The 27,125-nt window shown below is 38.4% G+C and overlaps 1 protein-coding gene across 2 annotated transcripts in view; it reads left to right on the top strand.

The window, feature by feature from the left end:
• The window catches only part of LOC131049755 (uncharacterized), a 262,789-nt gene that overhangs the window by 119,831 nt on the left and 115,833 nt on the right, over window positions 1-27,125 (top strand). For both annotated transcript variants that reach the window (XM_057983819.2, XM_057983818.2), the window contains exons 15-16: window positions 5,784-5,891; window positions 6,082-6,158. In XM_057983819.2, the coding sequence (XP_057839802.1) occupies window positions 5,784-5,891; window positions 6,082-6,158 (185 nt within the window). The remainder of the gene's footprint in view (window positions 1-5,783; window positions 5,892-6,081; window positions 6,159-27,125) is intronic.

Genomic DNA, 27,125 nt, shown 5'->3' with positions numbered 1-27,125 from the left:
TACTGAGAAATTAAAATCAAGTGTCTGATAAATTACAAGCATTTGGAATATGTGGAAAATGTGTAGATGGAAGATATATTTAATGTTAAGTTTGTTGTTTGAAAATACTGTAGAATTGTTGATACTTAATATTCATCTTTGGTTGACTGACTTGTTTGTATATTAATCTTGGCTGGTAAGATTATGGATTGTTTGCGATATTGTACACTTATTTAGTTAGTCTGTTGGTTGTATCGTGGTTCAGAAACGTGGGCTTGTAAAACTCTGCACATCAAGTTTGACTCAGACTTGGCAAAAACTTGACAAGTTAATAGCTACTTGAATTCCCTTAAAGAACCTAAATGTTGAGCAAGATACGATTATAAAATGCATCAAATGGGTTGAGTTGCAGACTGGAAAGAAAATTAAATGTTGGACTGATAATGGCGGTGAATTTCGCTCTAATTATTTTGATAGATTCTGTAAAGGCTGTGGCATTTACAGACAGAAGACAACTCCGTATTCTCCACAACAGAATGGAGTTGCAGAAAGAATGAACATGACATTGATGGAGAAGGCTAGGAGTATGCTGAGTGGTGCTGGTCTAGAACAAAAGTTTTGGGCTGAAGCTGTTGCCATTGCTTGCTACCTGATTAACAGGTCTCCTACATCAGCTCTTGTTGATAAAACGTCTATGGAAGCATGGTCAGGTCACAAGCCTTCATTGAGACATCTTAAGAGTTTTTGGTTGCGAGGCATATGCATATGTGCCAAAGGAGAAGCGAACAAAGTTGGAGAACAAGGCTGTGAAATGCATCTTCATCGGTTACAGTTATGGTGTGAAAGGGTACAAGCTTTGGGACCCTGTTGCACGAAAGGTAATTTATAGTAGAAGTGTTATTTTTAGAGAAATTAAGTCTCCTTTTGTTACATTGCAAACAAAACAGACTAAACAAAAAGATGTGATTCAATTCCCTTGTACGCCTAAAAGAGTTGAATCGAGACCACTTGATAGGCATGAAGTTGAGGAGAGCTAATCTAGCTCTGAATCTTTAGAAGAGGAGGAAGAACCTCCAACTCAGCTTGTTCGATGGTCTACAAGACATAGACAACCACCTGAAAGGTATTCACCTGATGATTGGAGATGTATTTTTGCTTTGAATACTAATATGGATGAACCTAGATCTGTAGAAGAGGCATTAGGTATGAATGATGCAGAATCCTGGAAGATTGCTATGGAAGAATAAATGACACCTTTGAAAAAGAATGATACATGAGATCTTGTACCATTGCCTGAAGGACGAAAGCCTGTTGGTTGCAAATGGGTGTTCAAGAAAAAAAGATTGGTTCAGATGGAAGCATTGAGAAGTATAAAGCAAGGTTGGTTGCAAAAGGCTACTCTCAGGTTGAGGGTATTGATTATGGTGAGATATTTTCTCCTGTTGCAAAAATGACATCCATTATATTTTTGCTTTCTATTGCTGCTGCTTATGATTTAGAAGTTGAACAAATGGATGTGAAAACTGCTTTCCTTCATGGAGATTTGGAGGAGGATATTTATATGAAACAACCAGAGCACTATGTGGTGAAAGGTAAAAGTAATTTGGTTTGTAAATTAAAGAAATCTTTGTATGGCCTCAAATAGAGTCCTAGGATGTGGTACCAAAAATTTGATACATACGTGTTGAGTTTGGGATTTGAGCGTTCTAAATCAGATAACCGTGTTTATTATAAATCTGATGGTGATCATTTCTTGTACATTGCATTGTATGTTGATGATATGTTATTCATTGGTAAAGGGAAAGGTATGATTTCAAAACTAAAGTCTCAGCTCGCTGCTAAATTTGAAATGAAAGATCTTGGTGCTGCAAAGGACATTTTTGGGATGGAAATTAGAAGAGATAGAGTGAACAAAAAGCTATGGCTAGGCCAGAGTAAATATGTGAATTCAGTATTACAGAGGTTCAACATGTAGGATTGTAGACCATTATGTGTTCCCTTCACAATTGGAACAAAATTATCTGCTTTAGATTGTCCTACATCCCCATCGGATATGGAAGACATGAGCAGAGTGCCTTATCAGAGTGCAATTGGAAGTTTGATGTATGCCATGGTCTGTACTAGACCAAACATTGCCCAAGCAGTGGGAGTTCTTTCCAGATATATGTCTAATCCTGATAGAGTTCATTGGGATGCAGTCAAAAGGGACTTCAGATATTTGAAAGGTACCTCAAAGTATTCTTTGTGTTATGATGGTAATTTGGTTGGAGATATGACTTCCCTTGATATTCATGGTTATGTGGATTTAGATTGGGCAGGTGATATTGATAGCAGAAGATTCACTTGTGCTTATGTGTTTACTTTATTTGGTGGTGCACTTAGTTGGATGAGTAAGCGACAGACTGTGGTTGCTTTGTCCACTACAGAGAAGAGTATATGGCAGCTACTCATGCTTTTAAAGAAGCCATTTGGCTTAAGAGACTGTGTTCAGATATTGAAATAAAACACAGGTACAATAACAGCTTATTGTGATAGTCAGAGTGCGATTTGCCTAGCTAAGAATCCGACATTTCATGCCCAAACCAAACATATTGATGTTTAGTATCATTTTGTCAAAGATATGGTCGAAGATGGCAGGGTGAAGCTGGTTAAAGTAGAAACTTTGATGAATGTTGCAGATGCTTTAACTAAGGCTGTGAGCACAAAGAAGTTCATATGGTGTTTGGAGTCTATGGGCCTCATGACCCCTAGCAATTGATTTGTTGTGTTGATACTTCCTTTTCTCTTGCAAGGTTTTCGACAAGTGGGAGAATGTTGGGAAAAATGGTGTCTCAACCTTGCATTTACATGAGGTTACTATTTATAGTAAGTTTTCATTTTGGCTAGATAAATATTTCGGTAAAGTTACATCGCAAGATCACAACTAGCTTTGAAGATATTAAAGTTTCTGTTTTGGAGGGGTGTAATGAAAGGTTTAAATTTAATTTTGAGGTCTTTAGAGGACCCGAAATGTCTTGAAAAGTGGGCATAAGTGGCATTTGAGGCAATAAAGCATTTCACGAGCTTTGCGGTGCTTCAAACGGTTCGTCAATAGGACACAACGTTCTCAAGTTATGGCCTCCGAAAGTTTGTACTCCTGAAATAAGAAATATAAAATGTATCGAACACAAATGAGCTGTAAAAAGGAGGGACACATGTTGATGTGTGTTTTAACACGTCATAGGGCATCTAGAAGGGAGATAAGGTCGGCTACACCTTATTGGGTGGTTTTAGCCCATGGTTTTGTAATACTGTTTGACGGTTTCTTGTATTGTATCTCCTATATATGAGGTGCGTGAGATAGAGGTTGTGTGTAAGAGTCTTATGGCGATTAAGTTACCTTTGAGTCTTTGATTAGTGGTACTCCTGTGAAGAGCTTGCTCTGCAAGTATATTGTAATCTGTTATTGATTGTTGAATAATATATTGAGCTGCTTTTGGAGTGGTGTTTTTCTCTCGAAAGGGTTTTCCCCATGTAAATCAATGTGTTGTTGTGTTGTGGTATGCACGATATTTTGATTATTTCTGTTAAGTTTTTGTAACTACTGTAACGATCTATAAAAGTTTTTGCATCACCCTCCTCTCAAGGTTAGTGTAGGAAGTTGTTCAGCTACTTAACTTACATTCGGGAGATCAAGGTGAGTCCATTGGTGCTTTTCAGGGCTAGTTTTGTCATTCTAGGTGCATTCCATATTCCTTGGAGAAATATTCTATTTTTGGGAAGTATCAATTTTTTTTTATTGGATCACTAGTGAGCTTCAAAATATCTTGGGCATTCAAAATTCACTTTTGGGTAAATTTTACATTTTTTGCAAATTTGGGCAGATGTATGAAAATTAATGAAAATATTAAATAATTAATATTTAATTAGTCAAAAGGTGAATTAAAGGACAACTTATATTAATTATTTATTGAGGTGAATTTCAAGCTGCTAAAGTGCTAGAAAAGTAAAAATAAAATAAAGTCACTTTTATGGAGTAAAATGGTTTATTATTCAAAAAGTGAATTTTAAATATAATTTTTAGAAAGTTCCCTTGAAGGGTTTCTGAAAGAGGCTGAAGAGGCTCATTTATGTATTCTTGGTTCATTTTGATGAAACCCTTTTTGGGGAGTTTGAGTTGTTCAACTTTTCATTACCTAGGAGAGAAATCCCAAGGAAAATTGGTTTCAGTGTTTTCCTAATTCTTGACGTTGTTCAAATAATTTGCATATTCTAGTTTACAACAACATTATTGTGCGACTCTGTAGCTACACTTGTCAGTTTTTCTTAGAGTCAATTTACATGGGTGTGCATGCATAGACAACTTTCAGCTGCACTTGGTGAGATGTACCCAATTTTACATTGTTGTATCTGGAACACATTGCAAATCTGGGTTGCATTTCACATCTGAAGACACATAGCATCTTAATTCATTAAACCTAAGTTTATTTATTTATTTAATTTTTAAATGTAGTGTAAAAGGTAAAATGCGTATTTTCTAAGGATTTGTAAACAAAGTCATGCCGTAGTCTACATGTTCTATTATTTTTGATATATATAATATATATGTTTGGAGTTTTAGCATGGAGTAAATATTTTCATTTAGTCATAAAAAATGTGCATTGATGTTTAATATTATGTATTTTGTACTTTAAATGTCCACGATCATTGCTAAATTTAATATGTTTCAGTGCAATTATATAATTAACCATACCTCTGGATCCACATACCGGAGCTTTGTGGGTTTGCACCATGTGTTCCATACCCCTACCTGTGCACCCATCAAACCTTTCTTAGGTCTATATGATCATTATTATTGTATGGGCTCTGTTCAATTATTTCCATAGTGTCTCATCTATGCCTAGTAGTTGCTTTTTATACTTTCGTTCACTGGTGGACAATAAGTAATGGTTCATTTTTGATGTCCATTTCTTCTGCTGTCATTTGATTTTAACCTCTGAAATACTCGTTAGTTGTGAGCTATATTGCATGCATATGGATAATGTCTGCTGATTGAAACTTAGGATTATTCATTATTATTTTTACTTCAAGGATTGTTCTTGCATTGGTAAGTATATGATTGCCGAACTCAGTGAGAGAAGAATACTGTCTGCTGCAAATGTTGAACTGTTTGAAGCAGACCTATGATGACTGGAAAATGAACTTGATGTACATTTCAAAGCTTGGAGGATAAATGATAATAAAACATTGGAAGTAGGTGCAAAATTTCAAGCCAGAGTGATAACTACTTGTCATGGTTGTTCTGGAAAGAAATCAATACAAGTAGCTTGTCTTAGAGCCCAAGTATGATTTGTGTAAGTGCCATAAAGGTCAATGCTTCTCTGTAATACTTCAAAGGAACTGGTTACAAATTTAGAAATAAATGAGTAATTTATATCGTTTAGAAGTGTCATTTCATGATGATAAAATATTGAACCAAGTGTCTCATCTAGGCAGAACAACCAAATGCCTTTTCCATATGATATCTAACATATGTGTATTAGGGGATCTGTACATAGGAATCTGATTCTGTATCCATTTGCTTGTAACTCTGCTTCTAGATTCTTTCAGATTTCTTATCCTATGCATTTTTCTTCCACTATATTCTTAAATCATGATTCATTACACTACTTTTTCTATTTCAAGAAACCTTATTCTATGTTTAAAATTTCTGAATATTCCTGTATTGGTACGTTTGATATCTTATTTGAATTTCTGATTAAATTCTGGTTCCCATGAAGTCTGGCTAATGTTTATTGTTGTGGTGATTTCTATTGTAATGTCAGTTAGATGATGTCTCAACGGGGTCTATTGACTGGAAAAATGTTTTGAGCAAGTTCTGGGAAAGTTTTCATCCAGTTTGTGAAAGGGTCAGCAAAGTTGGTAATAATGAAGTATGTCTTTTGTTTCTTATTTTTCTAGTCTTGCTTTTAGAAATTTATATTTTCTAGGTTTTAGCACATCTAGGGGAACTCCCATTTGTTAGCAGCAATAAATTATGCAACTTGCATTTCCTAGATTTATTTCTTTATGGATGAGGTTTGGTAGGATATCTGGGCCTGATTTCTAATTTGTTGTCAACAGGTACAGAATATGCTTACACAGTCGTTTGAAGATTATTTATTTGGTACAGATCGCAAGAAAAGCAGAACATGTCCTGCGTATGTTTCTGCTATTCATGTAGATGTTTTTGTGGAGGAAATTGGGAAAGATATGTGTTTGTAAATGTTGTATTTTTTATTTAAATATGGCATAAGTACAGAAAACTATAGATTATTTTATAGAATTTGATCTACATTTTATGCAGGCAGAAGTATCTGTCAGCATATCCTTTAAAGGCATTAGTTGCTATGTTACTGGTCTGTTGGGTAAAGTCCCCTGGCTATTAAAATAATATTATGTCTTTTCAATAATGGTCATCTTAGTTGTCGACTTAGTTGTCCTTTTTTAGTTTGTCTTTTCAATAATGGTTAGCTTTTTAAGCGTTTTTAGCTATTTAACTTTTTTAAGCGTTTTTAGCTTTTTAGCTTCAGGTTGAAGCTGTAGTTTAACGGTTCGTTCTTTTTAGAACACTGTCTTGTAATTCTCTTTATATACGTTGTATATTCGTAAATAAATCATCCAATTATTTTTCACTGGTGTGGGTTTGGCCTGCCGTTGGTGCCACCTTGGGTCCTGCTAATTGCCTAGACAGTGATTTTGCTGCCTTTTTAATTTAACTTATTTTCAACTTCTAATTCGGACCAGAAGGAAAATTTGCCCTCCCAAACTCTGAAACACGGTATTCAAGACATCTTAAAGACAAAAGCAAATTCGTTTTTCATATTGTGAATGAAAAACAAAAATATTATTTATCTGTGGACATTTTTTTGCTTGCCATTGCATGAATATGGTTGAAGATTGATTGGTGAGAGTTTCAAATTGGTTGGTTTTCTATTCCTATGCATTTGCAAGAGTTCATTTGTTGCCAAGGAGATTGTAGAGGAATATTTCTACACGAGGATTTTTCAAGTTTTTGGTTTTTTTTTTCTTACATTTTTTTTCGCAAATGAAATCTCTCGTTGAAGTTTGAGGATTGAAATCCTCTCCACTGCCTTCTAATCATTAACCTTTAGAGAGCCACCCAATTTTGTCCGCACTTGAAGAACAACTTGTGGTCTTTATATATAAGAGGTTAAAGTGATAGCTGGAAATGGCATTTCAAAACGAGTCTGAAGAGATTATTGATCAACACAGCTAGATGTCTCTATGTGAATGTATTGACATTCAGTTGTATTTGCTCATCACATTGACAACAAATGGTGAGAGCAATTATGGAGGCTCCAAAGGGGTACAAGGGCTCAGATTTTGAGAAGGCATGTAGCACCTTATTAGGAAAAGAGTTGAAAGTCATAGAGGAGACATTGAAGCCCACAAGGGATTCTTGGGCTGAAACAAGGGTGCCCATTGTTTTCGATTGATGAAAAGATGCAAGATATTAGCCATTTGTCAATGTAATTATAGTGCCCCCTAAAGAGACAATGTTTTTGAGAATAGTGGATTGTGAAGGGGAGGTGAAAGGTGGTGCATGTGTTTCAAACATTCTTTGTCCAGCCATTGAGGAATTTGGCCCTTGAAATTTTGTGCAAGTTATAAAAGATAATACCAAAAATTGTAGAGCAATTGGGTTATTGGTTGAGGAGCCTTGTTCACATATTTTTTTGGACACCTTATGTTGTCCAATCTGTCAACCTTATGGACAAAAAATTGATACCAAATTTGATTGGATCAAATAGGTGTATGCTAAGGATGAAGAGATCTCCAACCAACATATATTACAAGGCATAGCTAGAACATTCTTGAAATTGGAGCTACTGAAGGTAAGTTCAATATATTTTAGTTTAGTAAAGTTTTTAATTTTGTTTTAATTTTTGTAATTTTTTTTTAAATTTTGATTTTCGAATAGGTTGGCAAGATCCATTTTGGCTCCAACACATTTTTGTCAATTGTGTTGAGATGACTTGTGAAGGTTTGTGAGGCACTTTCTAACATAGTCATCAACCCAAATTGGTATGTATGGAGGCAATATAGCACTACAAGGGCAGAAAAGGTTAAGAAAACAATCTTAGATGACATTTGGTGGGATTTTGTTGAATATCTCCTCAGTTTCACAGAGCCCATATTGAGCATCATTCATAGTATTTTTAATTTTTATAGTTGTTTTGTTTATTGTATGCATGTTAAGTGGTATTTTGAACTTAATTCCTTGTTTAGGCTGCAAATATGTATTTATTTACGATTTTAAAAGTTTTCTTCTTTAGACATACCCAGATAATCCCAACTCCAAATTTATCCCATGCAAACAATGCACCAAAGTGCAAGACCCCTTAACAGGTCATCCGTTACAGGTTGTTCTAACATCATTCTTATCATGGGAACGAAGAACCATATTGAATGAAAAATCCTCCCTGGCTCACTTATTTCTTTCCTAAACCAATAACTTGGTTATATATATATATATATATATATATATATATATATATATATATATATATATATATATATATATATATATATATATGTATATGGAATAAAAAATATAATATTGATTATAGTTGTCTATATCTCAACTTTCTACCCACAAAAATTTAATGTCTAAATATATATTCATCAGTTTTAATATATAGTAATTTGCTTTATATTTTTAACTTAAATATTCTCTGCATTTGTATTTTTCTATGTATTTTTTTTTTTAGTAAATTGATAGCTTAAATTGAGTTTTGCAACCAATTCCAGAATGTGTTTTCCTCATCCTTGGGTCGAAATTTTGTGTTTGCTCCTATTAAAACTCACAAACATGTGCTTCTTTTCCTTCCATATATAACTAGCAACCTTGGAGTATTGATATACATCTTTGAGGAAAATGACTTTGAGAGTCTCAAGGGATCCTAGAGTCCCCAAGTTGATCACCTCTTTTATGTGCATCCACTAGATTAACTCTAATGACCTTTGGATTTTTCTACTTCATGCATAGATGCAAATAGACTTGTGAGATGATGTTTCTCACAACTTATCACTTTACTCTAGTGCCCCATTTGGTTTTCCCTAAACAACGTGGTTACAATAACAAGGATAAATTCATAGTACAAGCATCTTAATGACAAAAAAGGGTTACATTGATGTTGGATATTAGTGTGATACTTGAGGGGTGCCTTGCTTCCTAATAGAATCTCCCAACTCAATTTTCTGGAATTAGACTCTCTCCAATGAACACTATTAAATCTTGTTTTGGTCCTTCCATTGTGATTGATGATGACATCTTTGACTCCATTTTTAGTCCCAGATAGATATATTGATGAAACTTGTGTCGTATCTCTCTAGTACTTTTAATCTTATGCTCTTTGGGGATTTTGTTCCCCCTACTTTGCTATTTTTTGTTGGTTTCTTAACTAAATGTGTTAGTGAACCACAGTTGTATTGTAATTTTTGATTTTGTTCTTTCTCGTTTGTGGGCCTCTCTGGTATATTCTCTTAGAATTTTCTATTGTATATTGACCACTCTCAAATTTGATTGACCTACTTTTGGTCACATATGGACGTTAATATAATTTATTTCTTTCTTTGTCTTCATGGCAGAATTAACAATCAACAAAATCTGCACAAAGAAAACAATGAAACTTGTATAGAGAATACTTTCAGAATAGAGACAAAATCAAGAATGCTTTTAATAAATGGAATGGAGTTGGGGGTTAAATGAAAAGAGACACAAGTAGAAAGAGCTACTTGTACAAAGGCTCAAACAATCATGTGGGGAAAATCTTGATCAAATTAAGGCTCTCATACCAATTCACTGCCCATTGGAAACCATGACTAATTTACCCGTGCTAAAATCTTGGGGGAGATGAAAAGTTGGGAATATTGATTTGTGTCGAATGAGTGGAAACTTTTGCCAATGCATGCCTCAAGGCTTATTTGTCATGATCATCTCTAAACTTATTGGAAAGGACATTTATCTACATTGATGATGGGGAATGTATTAGCAACCATATTGCATCCCCAATAGTAGTGACTGTGAGGAATAAGATCGCAAAGCAATATACAATAAAACGAATGTAGAAATAAAATTTAAAGATAACACAAAATACAAATACATAGATATACCTGGTTCACCCAATATGGGCTATATTTAACGAGAAATAGCGAGTCCTTCCTATAATTTCCTCTTCGTTCTATCACAATCTCTAGATACAATATAATATTGTAATATAATGACTTCACATAAAGGGATTTTCTTTCTAGGGCAATAGAATACTAACATAATCTCAATCGTTAGATCCTTGCGATCGTCTACATTGAAATTTGATCCAAAACCAATAAGATCAGGCTTTGTAATCAACAATCTCCCACTTGAGATTGATTACAAAAACTCTACCGCTATTGCACCACTAGATGAGGCTCCAACTTTGGACTTGCAAAGTTTTTGATTTGCACCATTATCCTCTAAGGTCAATAGATGCTGAGCAAGAAATTAGTTTCTCCCGATTTACCACCTTTATTAAAGAAATCAGTTTCGCTTGACTTATCGCCTTCGTTAACATATCTACAAGATTTTGGCTAGTGTGTATTTTTTCGAACTTCAATTGCCCATCTTCTAAAATTGATTGTATGAAATGGTACTTGAGCTGTATGTGCTTAGTCTTAGAATTGAGGGTTGAGTTCTTTACAAGATGAATGGTATTCTAACTAACTGTACAACTTGTTATTCTCTTGCCGCTTTCCCAATTCCTCCATAAACCTTTGTAACCAAATCATTTCTTTACTAGCCTTCATAGCAACAACATATTCTGCTTCTATTCTTCAAAGTGTAACAACCTTTTCTAATCTCGAAGTTTGACCTTTAGTAAAAACATACTTTGTGGTAATCCTCTTGCTATCGATATCACCTACCAAATCTCAATCGACATATCCTTGTAGAGTAGATTTGGAACTTCCAAAACATAATGCTAGAGTAGTAGTACCTCCCAAATACTTAAAATCCATTTTTACTGCATTAGAATCGTCTTTTGTAAGATTGTTCGTATACCTGCTCACAACTCCCATTGTATATGGAATATATGGCCTTCTACACACCATGGCATACATGAAGCTTCCAATTGCCGAAGAGTATGGAACTCTTGATATGTAGTCCATCTCCTCTTGTGTTTTGGGACACATTTCCTTAGTCAATTTGAAGCGGCTAGGGAAAGGTGTACTAATTGGTTTTGAATCTTATATTTGAAATGTTTTCAACAACTTTTCTATGTACTTAGTTTGAAACAACGTTAATGTCCAATTTTTCCTATCTCTTGTTATTCTCCTACACATGACTTACTTTGCAATACCCGAATCCCTCATTGCAAATGAATTAGCTAATTTTCTTTTGACTACATTTATATCCTGCATGTTAGGCCCTACGACAGGCATGCCATCTACATACAATAGAAAGATAATATAGTTGTCATTAGCTAGTCTCTTGAAATAAACACAATGGTCAGAATGACATCTACTATAACCTTGTTCTGCCTTAAAATTGTCAAATTACAGATACCATTGCCTCAAAGCTTGCTTTACGCCACACAAGCTGTTCTTCATCTTACATATTGAGTTCTCCTTCCCTATGACCTCATACCCCTATGGCTGTTGCATATAAATCTCTTCCTCCAAATCCCCACAGAAAAAAGTTGTCTTTACATCTAGTTGGTCAGGATGCAAATCTTCTACCACCCCTAGACTTAAAATAGTTCTAATTGAAGTCGTTTTAACTTTAGGAGAAGTTTTTTCATTAAAATCTATACCTTTGTTCTCCACAAAACCATTTATAACAAGTCTTGCATTATATCTCCTTTTTCCTCTATCTTCTTCCTTTGTCTTGTAAACCCATTTTTTTCTACAATGCTTATTTACCTTTAGGCAACTTAACCAAGTCCCAAGTTTGGTTTTGTATCAAAGAGTTCATCCGCTCTTTCATGCTTTGCTACCACTTCTTTTTAGTTTCTACTTGCATTTGTTCTTCAAAATTTCTTGGTTTCACCAAAATTAGTCATCAATACATAATACAATGAAGGAGAGTCGTTCGTGGCATCTATTTAACTTGGTAAATCTTCTTGGAGGAGTTTGAGGTACTTGGTGTTGTTTTGGTTGTTGAATATTTTGTTTTCTAGCACCTTTGGAACTACATTTGTTGGGATTTCATCAAGCACAGTATATTTTGTATTTACCTTTTCCTATTTCTTTCTTTGCAACTAATCTTTTAATGTGACCTTCTAATTGGATATCACATCTCTACTCGTAATGATTTTTGATTTTCATAACCACATACCAAAATTATTAACTCCATATGCTAAAAAAAAAAAGTACACTTCTTGGATTTTGCCTCAAGATTTATTTTGTTTTCTATGTCAATATGGACAAATATTTCACAACCAAAAGTCTTTAGAAATGAGTAGTTTACATTTTTACCTGTCCATGCCTCTTTTGAAAACTACCATCTAGGGAACTTTAGGGCCCTCTCTTTATTAAGTAAGCGACAACATCCACAACATCTGCCCAAAATTGTAATGGCAATTTTGCATGCACTCTTATACTCCTTGCATACTGCATGATTTTCCTATTCATCCTTTGTGACAAACCCTTTTCTTGTGTTGTTCTTGAAACCACATTTTGTCTACAAATCCCATGGTATGAATAGTAATTATCAATCTCCTTGTTGCAATATTCATGTCTATTATTTGATTAGAGACAGTTCATCTTTTTCCTATCATATTCTCAACCTAAGCCTTCCATTTCTTACAAGTATGAAATACATCAGATTTTCTTTGAATGAAATAAATCCAAACTTTTGTAGTTGCATCATCAATAAAAGCAACATAATACTAAAAGCCACCAAGAGATTATACCTGATTCAGTTCCCATACATCTGAATGGACAAGCTCTAAATATTCAATATTCTTTTGCTTCCCAACTTTGAGAATTCTGACTCTATTCTGTTTTCCATAAACACGGTTTTTACGAAAATCCAAATCAACTTGCTTCAAACTTCGCAATATATTCCATGAATGGAGAATCCTCATCCCCTTCTCATTGTTCAAAATTTCAAATAACTCGATATATAACAAAGGAGATATGATCTCCTTGAATAGAGAAATTACAAACTAAGTTTCTAAAATAGAAACGAACGACAAAAAGGAAATTACCTAAACATATAAATCTAAGATGACCATTATAGAAACATTACAATATTTTAATACCCTCCCTTGATGGTCATTGATCTAACTATCCTACAGAAGATAATTTGCAGGTGTTTTGGTCACAAAAGCATATAAGGCAACAAAGGAGATATGATCTCCTTGAATAGAGAAATTACAAACTAAGTTTCTAAAATAGAAACAAACGACAAAAAGGAAACTACCTAAACATATAAATCTAAGATGACCATTATAGAAACATTACAATAATTTAATACCCTCCCTTGATGGTCATTGATCTAAATATCCTACAGAAGATAATTTGCAGGTGTTTTGGTCACAAAAGCATAGAAGGCAGACCCCTCTTCAGAATACTCTGTTGTTGCTAAGACCCTCCTTGGATCTGTAGAATGTTAATGACCAAGAGCAAGAATCCATTCAACTTGAAGCTGGATAACAAATTTGAAACCAACAAAAACCTGAAACCACGATTTTGAGGAAAAATCAGCAAACCCTCCAAAGAACAACAGACACAATTTTGTCAAAAACCGCAAATTTTTTTGCAAATGAGCACTGTTCCTCCTAGCAACTGCAAAACATATTGCAAGATACCATGTTTGCAGATGTTTGCCCTAGTAACTCCAAGTGCAATGCAAAACAAACAACAACAAACCATGATTTTTGTGGAAAAAACCTTCAAACCCTGAAAATTGAAGTTACAAATCATCATTTTTTTGGAAACAAAACAGTAAAAACAGGAAACACTCGTCATATTTTTTGAGGAATAAAATATAAACCCTTACAGATAATTCTTTTCATGACAAAATTAGAAAAACCCAAACCAAAATTCCACGTGAACTTCGTGAATTATAGCTGAAACAGGATTTTTGAGGACAAAAATCAATCAAAACCAAACACGTTTTATGAGGAGAAAAATCGATTGAAACCCAGAAATGATTTTTGAGGAAAATATCGAACAAAACCCACCAAAAAAACTTCATGTGCCAAAACACCAGACATCACGTGACAAAACATTACTCCCTGGTTTTTGAGGAAAACATCAAGCAAAACCCTGCCACGATTTTTTGTGGAGAAAAATCGTGTAGGAAGCGTGTAGCGATCTTGTGGAGGCCGACATAATTGTCTTGATAACGTGTTGGGCTTGTTGGACACACTATTTTGTATTTGTGCCATCTGGTAGTAGCATGAGAAGGGTGATATGAAAGTATGATGTGAAGGTGTGTGTGGAAGGAGATTAAGAAAGTTCATGTGATATGCAAAAGAGAGTTAGCAGTGAAGGTAACAGTGTGTAAAGTGTGAGTTGCAGACAGTAAAGGCAGACAATGTTGCAGTAGTCCTTCACTGGACCTACTGCAGGACAATTATACAGAGATTTCTAACCGGATCTGCTATAAGGTTTGTGAATTGTAATCTCAGCTTAATCTGAGAATTGATCCCATGCATTTGGAGATGCAATCGTTTCAATTCATTCTTTTTTGTTGCAGTGAGCCGTTCCTTTGTATCTTTGCAGTGAGCAGTCCGACAGTGAGCCACCCCTATTGTAAACTCTATATAACTAGTTATATTCTCTTGAGAGTTAACACTCTCCGTGGTTTTTCCCATTTGGGTTTTCCATGTATAAAATCCGGTGTTTGTCTTGTGGTTGTGTTCTTCATGTTTATTCTACATTTGCTGTTTCATATTAGTTAAGTTTGTTGAATGAAGTTTGATATCCCTGTGTAGATTAAAGTTAGAAGAAAGTTAGTTTTTAAATTTGTGGGAATACTGATTCACCCCCCCTCTTAGTATTCTAGTGCTTTCAACCTAGTCAACACAGATCGCACAAAACCCAGTAAACACGCAGAAAATCAACCCCAGAAAATTTCGATGAGCTAAAAAACCAATCGCATTGCTGCGGGAAATAAAACATGCGGTCGCTGCGAAAATCAAACAAAAGGGATGCCCGACGTGGATCTTAGAAATAGATAGCAAAAAAATGATGCCTCGAGAACATGCGCGGATCAAAAACAAACTCTTTGCACAGGAAGAAACAACACCAAAAAACCCTTGAACCTCTTTTCATGAATTCCTTTCAAGAAAATCCGCAAAGGAAAATACCACCGAAAAACAGATCCAAAATAATGAATTCTTGCCTTCAGAAAAATCTACTTCGAATTCCGACCCCTAAAAAAGTTTAAACTGTTTTTCTCTTAAAAACCTTGAGGCCTCCCGTGAGGGAGTCAGACCCAAGATGGCTCATGCTCTCATACCATGTTCAAACAATTCGATATATAACAAAGGAGATATGATCTCCTTAAATAGAGAAATTAGAAAGTTTCTAAAATAGAAACGAATGACGAAAATTAAACTACCTAAACATCTAAATCTAAAATGACCATTATAGAACAATACATTATTTTAATACTCACTCATGCCCAAGTCTATGGTACCATAATGCGGTATTTGTTGTTGTGGAAGCTAAGTGAATAGAGAAAGCAGAATTGCTAGTACATAAATACACTGTACCTACATTTTCTTCTTTTGCTGTTATCAATGATTCTTTAGTGACCTCTGCAAATTGTCTATAAATACAATTGTATGAGCTTCACTTCTCAATTGTCCTATTGATATTGGATTTCTTCTTAAGTTATGAAGATGAAAGATCCCCTTCCGAATCTGACCTAAAATTTTCGTTTGGTATCATAGGTATTTTGTCAAACGGTTGGAGTGCAATGTCTGTTCTGAGTTTTTCTGAGTTCTTATTGACTGATTGTGATTGAGTTTGTTACCAAACAAGATATGCAGCATACAGATTTGAAAAAACAAGGATGCATAAACAAAGAACATCTAATTCCAAAGGAAGACCACTACTTAATGGTTCATATCAGACATAATTACATTTAAGAACAGAGCTGATGTAGAAGTTTCAGATTGATATATATCAATTAATGATTACATCTTTGATTACAAATATGGTCTGAGTCATATATACACATACCTGGTGATTATGCCAACTAGTATGAACTGCCAATTGCGTTAAATTATCTCTAGGACTGCTGCTTCAGATCTGAGAATAATATGGCAGTAATCTAATATAGTTTCCTATGTCTGCTATCTCCTTGACCCCTCAATACAGTGACATGTTCCACCATCTATCCACGGTAGAGTGCAAATGTACAAACACAAGATGATTTCCAGTCGAAGGTACCAAATAGTGACTGCCTAACCCTCAACAATCTTGAATGTGAAGTCTGGAATAATTTGACTGAATTCTGGAAACCAAAGTCTGTAATCTAACTGTCCAATTAGTGATGGATTTGGAGCAGGCCGACCCTACCAAGGATATTGTTTATTCTGAACCAGACATTGTGGCTGAAGTAACGCGTCTCCTTCATTTCCTAAGCTGGGCGTATTATGTTTCCAGTGCCTTCCTTGTCTTTTTGCTATTCCAGAGCTAAGGGCGCTATGCTGAAGGAAGGAAGCCTAGCCATCAAAGACACTGAGGCTTCAATCAATGACTTCCAAGTTCTCTGGCTGTGTGTTACTTGCAAAACTTCAACAGATTGCTTGGGATGTGTTTCTTCTATGTGCAACCAAACCAGCAAATGATGGCCGCCGTGGAGATTCAAGAATCCGTGGCTCCTTATGCGAGTTGTGGGAGGAATTACTATCGTGCGCCCTGGTTTTGCGTCCAGGATGGGCTCTGGGATTTCCTCTAGAACTGAGCAAATGCTGTATGCAACAGAAATATTAGACCAAAAAAACAATATTCGTAAATGAATTTTCAGAGAAACCCGATCTCTCTTTCTGCTTCCGTTTTCCTTCAATCATGCCAATTTTCCCCTCCCTTGTGCGATCCATGATTCGTGCCATGAATTCTTTCCATGAATACTTGCCCACGATTCTTGATAAATTTCTGCCTTTTCCCTCCTTAGCCGACATTCACCAAAAATTAATAATATTTCATTGTGCATATAGTTGCCCCACTTAAGTAATTTGATTTTTCAACATAGGCTTACATTAAGCCTTTCAAATAATTTGATGCCCAGAAGAATTAATTCACCCCTTCTTCACAATGCCACGATAAATTTTTTTTTAAATTAAATTGTAATATTTCCCAACCTTTAATAATAATTTGGACTTAGGGACATGATAATAATCTGTCCAAATATTTAATTATCACCTTTTGTCTTTAATTAAATTAATTAAAAATAGAGTCATCCTTTTAATATTACATTTATTTGGACAACTTTAAAATTATCAATTTAATTTATTTATTTCACCGAAATTTGGGGACATTACAGAAGATACCTCACCGCTTTCAGTGATCATTGGTTTCCATTTGCAATTTTATTTGCATCTTACCCTTTCCAAGAATTTTACATGATTGATCATCATTTAATTAAACCTGTCCAAAATCGCCATAAGCATAATCTAGAAAATATTTTCTATGGGTTGTGGTCTTAAATAAAACACCCGAGTCTAACACCCAAGAATCACTAATATCATCTAAAGAAAGAATTAAAGCATCTTGCAACACATTACTTGCTACATTTGCTTCCTTATTATTTTCTTGTTGTCCATCTCTTTGTTTTCCCTTTCGAGAATACCAATCTTTCTTTATGTGTCTTTTCTTCCTGCAATGCCAACACTCGAACTTGATTCTAGATTTGGATCTGCCCTTCTTAGACCTACCATGATTTGCTAAGCTCTTTCCTCTCTCCCTTTGTCTTCCCCTATTCTCCATAGTCAAAACATTACCTTACATTTCACTTGTTGCATTTCCTTGCTAAGGATAAGTACAACAACATCATCAAACTTTGATGTGTTTGAACTAGAGATAAAATTACTTACAATGATGACCAAGCTATTCTAGCTTTTTGGCAATGAGCACAAAATCAAAAGAGCCTTAACCTCATCATCAAAGGTTACTTTTACAAAGCTTAATTGACTAGTGACCGTCCTAAACTCATTTAAATGATCAACAATAGACCCACCTTCTGACATCTTCATATTAAATAATTGTTTAATAAGAAATACCCTACGTAAGTTGGAGACGTGTTCGTTGTCTTGAAAACACCGTCCTCGTATTGGGGACATGGGGACGGTTAGGGGATGTCCCCATTTTTTTGCATGAAATAGGAAATGACGTCCCCCTTTTTGGAAACGTTGTCCCTTGTTGTTGGGGGCGTCTAGTTGTCCCTGGGACATCCTTCGGCTATCCTGGGGACATCTGGTTGTTCTCGATGTTACGAGACTTTTTAAAAAAGCACTTTCAATTTGCAAAAAAAGGCATTTTTTAATTGTTTTGTGGGCTCTTACTTCCCAGGTCGCCTTAAAAGCATTAAGTGAAAGATTTTGACTCATTTGATCATTTGTATGCGAGGAGAAAAGTGGAGTAACAAGTGGGTTTGAAGCAAGCAGCCATTGAAAAGAGGTTGAATTTATGGTGGGATGTTGATCTCGAAGACATAGTCCAAGTTGATAAGGAGTAGACACTGGGGGGATGGGTTGGGATTCCGTTGGATGAGGTGGACGTGGACCATGACAGTGGTAGAGACCCCGAGGACTTTGATTTTGATGCAGTGTTAGGAGGTACAAATTAGGGGTAGCAGTGTACTTTGTTTTTTTGTATTTTAATATCATTATTGAAAATGAAACTATGATCTATCATATTCCCCAGCTTCCTTGATTTTCTAACCAATAGTGAAAAAAGATCCTTTTGATATAGATAATCTTCCATTTGCATCTTCAATAGCTAATAGTTTTGGCTATTAAGTTCTCAACCTTAATCTTTGCTTCTTTTGCCATTGCTCCCACTTGAACTAGGAACCTCCTTTTAAGTTTATTAGCCTAATAAATGTATGGGTTTGATACCAGTTGTTAGGAATAGGATCGCAAATCAATATACAATAAAAGGAATGCAAAAATTATGTTTAAAGATAACACAATACAAAGACACAGATATATGTGATTCACCTAGTATGGGCTACATCCATGGAGAAAGAACTAGTCCTTTTTATTCCGTCCAACAAAATGAAGGGATACAACGTAGTAACGTACAACATGTGTTGTAACTTCCTCTTCTCTCTATCACAGTATCCACATACAATACAATACTGTATGTAGTGCCTTCGCATAGAGGGGTTTTCCTTGTAGAGCAAAACCATACGTACATAATCTCTACCATTATATCTATAACCTGATGGATCAGAACCAAAGTTCCTAGACTTGGACTCGGCTCGGACTCGGAAAGGCCGACTCGACTCATGAGTCGGCTATGACTCGACAACGACTCGGTGTTGTCAGGTAATTAAGCTTTAAGGTAAATTGTGTTAGCGTCGGCAATTAACCTATCGGTTGTTGGCAGTTGGCACCAGGTAACTGACCAGACTCCTTTATATTGTATCTGTTTCCAGTCTTTGGGATGTCATTATAGTCGAACATATTGCTATCATTGTATGTATTGGCTTACTATGAATCAATAGAACACTTGTGAGTTCCATATATTCTGTGTACTTCTGTCATTTATGCAATGTCTTAACGTGACACCCTACGGGGAAAACATTTGGCGCCGTTGCCTAAGTAAAAACCTGGGAGCAACGGGGAAAAGGACGTACTACATGGCACATGGATAATGGGACAACCATTACCAGAAGGAACAAGTGACCCTGACAGAGAACCCGAAGAATTGTTCGAAGGGGAAAAGACACTCACGAAGGATTTCTCCTGCATCCTATAGGCGGCAATCGAAACACACGTATGGAGGGAAGCCACCGTCGAAGATGTCCCAGAAGATGCTGTGTGGAGTGATGAATAATGATGAATAGTAATTACTCAACAGATACTGAGGGGGGGGGGGTGAATCAGTATAGACAAAATCTTCTTAAACCACTTTGACTGCAAAGACTGCACTAACTGGTAAACAGGATCACTGATCTAAAACAAGGCACTACTGGTAAAACACAGTGAGACTGTGAAACACATAAACTGGTAACACTTAGATCTTCTCACAACCTAATCTCTCCTTTCCACTTCACCCATATGCATAAACAAGTAATACATCAGAAATATAAATACCACTGGATAAGCATGCATTACCACTTAACAGAAAACACTAATCATCACATGAAAAAGCATCACACATGACACACTGATTTTTCACGTGGAAACCCAACTGGGAAAAACCACGGTGGGGATGAATACCCACAAGTTGTTCTTTGAACTCTCTGAAGTCCGCTCTGTTAGGAGCCTAGTCCGGTTAAGGACTTTACAATAGGTTCTGCTAGGAACCGATCCTGCTAGGGATCACCCAGTTAAGGGATGGCTAAATACCCGGTTAAAGGTTAGAATCCTGTTAAAGGTTACCTCGCCAGAGGATTTGAAGAACTCAATGAATTTGAGTTACTTTGTTAAAGGATTTACAGAAAGCCTGTTAAAGCTACCCGGTTAAGGGATTTTCCAACTGCTGAAATGGTTAGAAGTCAACAGGTAATACACTGATCTGATAACAAAAGTCAATGCCAAGACAAATCCATTTTAGTTCCTTGACTTCTGCAATCGAACTCTGCAGGTATCAACACACTTCTCCGGTCTGGCAAGAATCAAGTATCTCTTCACTTGGATACACACATAACATTTGCCAACAACTTCACAATGCAAATCATCATCGACCTTATAGGAAACAGATAGGTAGGTAACATAAACCTTAAACCCTAAACATTTAGGTCATCAATACAGTCGGTCCAATCCTGACCGTTCAAACACATTGCATTGAATAAAACAGTCTTGAACAGATCTCAAGACGTTCTCCATCGTTCGTTCTTTGCCGCTTCTGGAAGCTGGTAACCCATCACACGCTCTACACTGTTTACTGAGACTTCGCACATTCCTGAGGTACATAGGATCAATCTTCTTCATGCAAGATCCTCAAGGAAATCCTTCACGCGCACAAGGCTGACGTGGCAACACGATTTGATCTCCATTTCAATGCTAACCCATCACAGGATGTCGTCGGTCGAATCACACAGACTTGAAATGCATCAACCAGAAACCTCGATACAAACTTTCCATTTACCGGTTCACTTTTTGCATATACCGGTTCATTCCATCATACCAGTTCACACTTCATCATACCGCTTCACTTGTACCATCATACCGGTTTACTTGTATCATCATACCGGTTCACTTGCAGGGTTGCTTACTTCAATATACCGGTTCATACTACAGCATATTGACATCAATGACAACATACAATATCATCATGTCATCACACTTCTGCACATATGCCAACATGGAGTTCGCTCGGAGTAAGCCCCGTTGTGAATCGGTTGATGAGCGAACTGCCTAACCTTTTGGCACAAGGATTTTTGGCTCTCCAGAACCGAAGGGAAGACATCTACTGAGAGAACCGACGGCAGCAAATTCTATGGGAATTTAGGGAGCGCCAAGAAGATGAGCGCAATACATGACCTTTGACGGTCAGAGAGAATAAATAAGAACACATTATGTACGAGGGATGAAGTAATAAAAGTTTTTTTTGTTTTGTGCACATGGTGTGTGCTTGCTGTGTACGGAAGTGATTTATGCCCAATATACTAAATAAAGACAAAAATAAAAAGATACAAAGTGACGAATGGGAAGTGGCACAAAGAGCGTTGAATCTCAGACAACAGATAGAACAAAGGCGTAGGCTAAGGCAGCTTGCCAACGGACGACTGGCCGAAGGGTTGCTTGAAGGGAACACAGGAGGTGTCACAGAGGTTGTGGAGGCAGAGATAGACAGAGAGAATTACACTCTCTACATTGTTGTAGGGTTGCCCGAAGGGAACCTAGAAGAAGTCACGGAGGGTGCTGAAGGAGAACTCTACAGTTCTCCAGAATACCACCATAGGATTAGAAGTCGCGAAGAGTTGTTGGAACAAACAAGGTGAAATCTAAACCTGATCGACACTACCAGAGACCTAAAGAACTTGTCCATTTCGGAGGACAACCAGAGGGAGACAACCAACCAGAGGGAGACGACCAAAGGTGACGGTACGGTTGAAGGTGCCGAGGGAACACAAGGGTACCGTACGGGAGGCAATTTGTTCGGTTCGGGGTCAACAACCTTCTCTGGAGGACCCACGAGTGGAGGGTCAGGTGCAGGAGGCGGAAGCGGTAGATCACCAGGTACAAGCACATAAGGCATCAGAGGAGCGAGACCCAGCGGTGGGATGGCAAGTAAACAGAAATTGCCAAAGTTCACAGGGGAAGACAAGGAGGACCCCGTATGGCATTGCCGTACATGTGAAACTATTTGGTCCGCCAACAGAGCGACGAACCAGGATGAGTGGGTGCAGCAGTTCCGAGCCACGTTATGCGGAGTTGCCATAGATTGGTACTCCGATGTTGACAAGCAAAAAATGGCCACATGGGCCAATCTACAGAAGGAATTCAAGGAGGAGTTTCGGTTGCTCTGTGATGACAATGAAATCATAGCCGAGATATACAGTACCAAACAAGGTCCCAAGGAGACAGTACGGGCATACAGCCGGAGGCTGAAAGAATTGCTGGGTAAAATGGAAAGCCAACTTGCAGATGGGTTGAAGAAACAATGGTTCGTTGAAGGGTTGAAATCCTCCCTACGGAAGAAGATGAAAATTGTACCCCCGATGTCATATGACGACGCCTATAATAGGGCGATGGACCTCAAGAGCGAACACAAAACGTCAAAGAAGACGAAAAGTAATAAATTCTCATCCGACGACGATGAAGACTCTAATGGGGAAAGCAGTAGCGGTGGCGAATCAAGTAAAAAGGTGCACGCGCTCCAAAAGGATATGGAACGAATGCTGAAAGAATTCAAAGCCATGAAGGGGAGTACAAGTAAGATTGAAGAAAACGACGTGTGGTGTACGGACTGTAGGAGTGACAGACACACCAAGGGGTCCTGCCCCAAGAAGGCTTTCTGCGACATTTGTCAGATTGCCGGACTTTTGACAAAGGAATGTCCCTACAATATGAAAACCAGGAGCCAACAAGTTCTCTTCACACAAGAGCAGTCGGCTGTCGGAACTTCGCAAACCGCCAACAATAATGCATCATCTGGCGGATACCAGAACAACTGGCGAGGGGGGAAGACCAATAATAACGATAATAATAGGAACCGGATCCAATATGATTTGAAGGGACGACCAATGATCTAGTGTCGAGCCTGCAATCAATGGGGCCACTTTGCCAGGGAATGCACCTCAGAAGAAACTCCACAAAAACTATGCAAATGGTGTGGGCTTGGAGAACACGATGATGGAACTTGCCCAAAGTCTAGAGTGAACCTGCTCAACATTGACAGGATGAAGGAACGGGTATTGACAATCACACGGTCACAGGCAAAGAAGGCCACATACCCAGACCCTCGCACGGAGAAGCTGCGGGCATTGGAGGCGAAGGCTGAAGTGGCGAAGGAAATGTTGGCACAATGGAACACTCAGGAATCGGCAAGTACTTCCCGCTCTGAGGTTGAGGAAAATATCCAGAATCAGATGCTGTAGATTGAAGTACTTGTGAAGATGAAGGACCTCCTGGAAACGATGCCGCAATTACGTACGACACTCCTATGTACGGTGCAAGTAACTCCACAGAGTCGGGTGACCCGGAATATGGATGTTCCTGGCTTCACACCAACAGACCCATTGGTCCTGACACTATACAGTGGTCGGCACCCGGCGGTGGTAGAAATGGGAATACTTGGCACCATTTTGACCGACACCATTGTCGACGACGAGTCGGGAGTGAATGTGCTTCCGGAAGAAACCTGGAAGAAGCTTGGCAAGCCGACGCTGTGGCCGTCAACCTTCAACTTATTGGGAGCGGATCAACATGGTATCAAACCCCTTTGAACGCTCATGGCGCAACAAGTGACCATCGCGACACAACCTTTTGTCCTCGACTTCGTGGTGATTCTACTCGCAAAGAAAGGATACGACACCATTCTTGGCAGAGGGTGGTTGGTGGCGGCTAGAGCAAATCACAACTGGAAGCGTAACACGCTGTCCATGGAGAAAGCCGAGCGAAAATTTATTATCGACCTGAAAACACAACTTGTGAGTGAAGAACTCGCGACAGAATCGGAACCGGACGGTGAGGGTGGAGTTGACGAAGGAAAGTACGGAAGGGAACCGGATGAGGAAGGTGTCCTGGGAATCCAAGGATGTTCAGAAGATGAGACCGATTCCCTTAATGGGCTCTTCCATTGGTAAATGGAAGACTACGAGCTGTTGTATGGGTGCAACATGTTGCAGGTTGACGAGGAGCCAGACGAAAATGAATTTCCGCCAGCATACGGGGAGTATACGGAAGGGAATGCTCCTGTCAACGAGACATCAACACATAGGTTTGACATGACGAAACCAATCCGGTATGAAGAGTCCGTAAAACCTACAAACCTTGGCACAGAAGCAGACTCAAGGGACATCCTGGTTGGCGACGACTGGAATCCAGTCCTAAAAGCTGCCGTGTTTAAAATATTCATGGAATACAAGGATGTATTCGCCTGGACGTACAGGGACCTCAAAGGGGTGCCGCCAGAACTGTGCGTACACCAAATTTCACTCGTACCTGGGGCCGTACTTGTACGGAAGAGGCCGTATAGAATGAATAAAAACTATGCTGTAAGAGTGAATGATGAAATCGAGCATATGCTCGAAGCCGAGATTATTTTCAAAGTGCAGACCAGCGAGTGGGTATCGCCCATAGTGATATCCCTTAAAAAGGAGGCAAACTAGATCCGAATTTACGTGGATTTCAGATGCCTTAACATAGTCACCATAAAGGACCTGTTTCCAATACCATTTACGGATAACATCTTGGAGGAAGTGGCCGGTCATGAAATTTATTCATTTATGGATGGTTTTTCTGGGTATAACCAAATATGCATTGCCGAAGAGGACAAATTAAAAACGACCTTCATAGTGGAAGATGGTGTATACGCGTATAACTGAATGCCGTTCGGATTATGCAACGCGCCAGCGACATTCCAACGGATAATCCTTCACATATTTGACAAGATGTCAGTAGGGAACTTCAGGGCGTTCCTTAACGACTGGTCCATCTACTGTAACCAGGATGCACCTCTGGCCACACTTGGCGAATGCATGGAGAGATGTAGGCGAGCCTGCCTAGCACTCAATCCCAAAAAATGCAGATTCATGGTCCCTCAAGGGAAGCTGTTAGGACACATAGTGTGTAAGGCTGGACTCTAGACTAACCCGGACAAGATTCGGGTGATAGTGGAAATGGAGGCACCGACTGATTTCATGGGAGTCAAATCCTTCCTAGGACACATAGGGTATTACAGGCGGTTTGTCGATGCATCAAATTTTGCCATAGGGGCCACACTGGCGCAGGTTGGCGATCACGGGCTAGATCACTCGGTATACTTTGCGAGCAGACTCCTGTCAAAGGCGGAAAAAAACTATAGTACGACAGAGAGGGAAGCGCTAGGGATGGTGTACTCCGTCCAGAAGTTTAGACATTACTTACTGGCCACGCCGTTCACATTCTATGTGGACCACCTGGCGTTAATGTACCTGGTGAATAAGCCAATCATTGAGGGGCGAATCAGCAGATTGCTGTTGCTGCTGCAGGAGTTTACATTCAACATTATTGTATGACCTGGGAAAACCCATGTGATAGCCGACCAGCTATCTAGAATCAAGTCAGGGGAACCGGCGGAAGGAGTAAATGAAGACTTCCCGGACACCCACTTATTCCACATTGTCGTTCTTTCTGCGTGGTATACAAGCATCAGGGAATAGCTGTCGACATCACAATTCCCTAGAGAGATGCCACCGGGGGAGTGAAGGAAGCTCGTACTAAGGAGTAAGACATTTCAACTCATTAATGGCCTTTTGTATAAAATGGGACTTGACCAGGTCCTGGCGATGTGTCCTGGAGGAAGAAATTCAAGGTGTTTTACAGGAAGCACATGAAGGCCCGGCAGGAGGGCACATGGGGCCCGACACCACGGCTAGGAAAGTTCCATTGGCAGGGCTATGGTGGCCGACACTGCACAATGACGCCCAGGAGTGGGTGACGAGTTGTGACACGTGCCAACGGGCGGGGAGGCCATTGAAGAGGGATTATATGCCCCTCAACCCGTCCAATGCCCAAGAACTGTTTGAATGATGGGGGCTGGATTTCATCGAACCTTTGAAGGCAAGTCGAGTCCGATGGTGCAGATACATCGTGGTGGCCACAAAATACTTGACCAAGTGGGTCGAGGCACGAGCTCTGCCAAACAATTCGACTGTTAGTACGGCAAGGTTTATCTACGAGCAAATCATTACATGGTATGGGATTCCAATCCAATTGACGAGTGACCGGGAGGACATTTTGTCAATCATATAATCCGGTTGCTCCCGACGGAGTTCAAGATATTGCACTCCTTATCAAGCCCCTACTATCCTTGGGCGAACGGGCAAGCCGAGGCGACAAACAAAATAATTGTCTTTGTGATTTACAAGTCCTGCGGAGTGGAGAAGGAAGATTGGGAAGAACACTTATCGTCGGTACTGTGGGCGTGCCGGACGACGTATAAGGTCACCACAGGACAGACCCCCTTCCAGTTAATGTTTGGGCAGGAAGCCGTGGTGCCAGTGGAATTCATGGTGCCGAGTCTTCGGATCGCCATTGACAACAGACTTGGTGACATGGAGAGTCTCCGAGAGTGGTTGTATGCCTTGAACAAATTGGATGAGCGACGAATGATGGCTCGGTGGGCGACAAAGACGACACAACAGAGGCGGAAAACGTGGCATGACAAACACCTGCAAAGAATGCAGTTTACTCCCGGACAATTTGTGCTGAAGTTTAACGGACACAATGAAATAAAGCCTGGCAAGTTCAAGGTAAAGTGGCTGGGTCCATTTAAGGTTGGCAAAGTCG

Source organism: Cryptomeria japonica, chromosome 2 (genome assembly GCF_030272615.1).
Source record: "Cryptomeria japonica chromosome 2, Sugi_1.0, whole genome shotgun sequence".
Lineage (NCBI taxonomy): Eukaryota > Viridiplantae > Streptophyta > Pinopsida > Cupressales > Cupressaceae > Cryptomeria > Cryptomeria japonica.
This window is presented reverse-complemented; position numbering and strand designations above follow the sequence as displayed.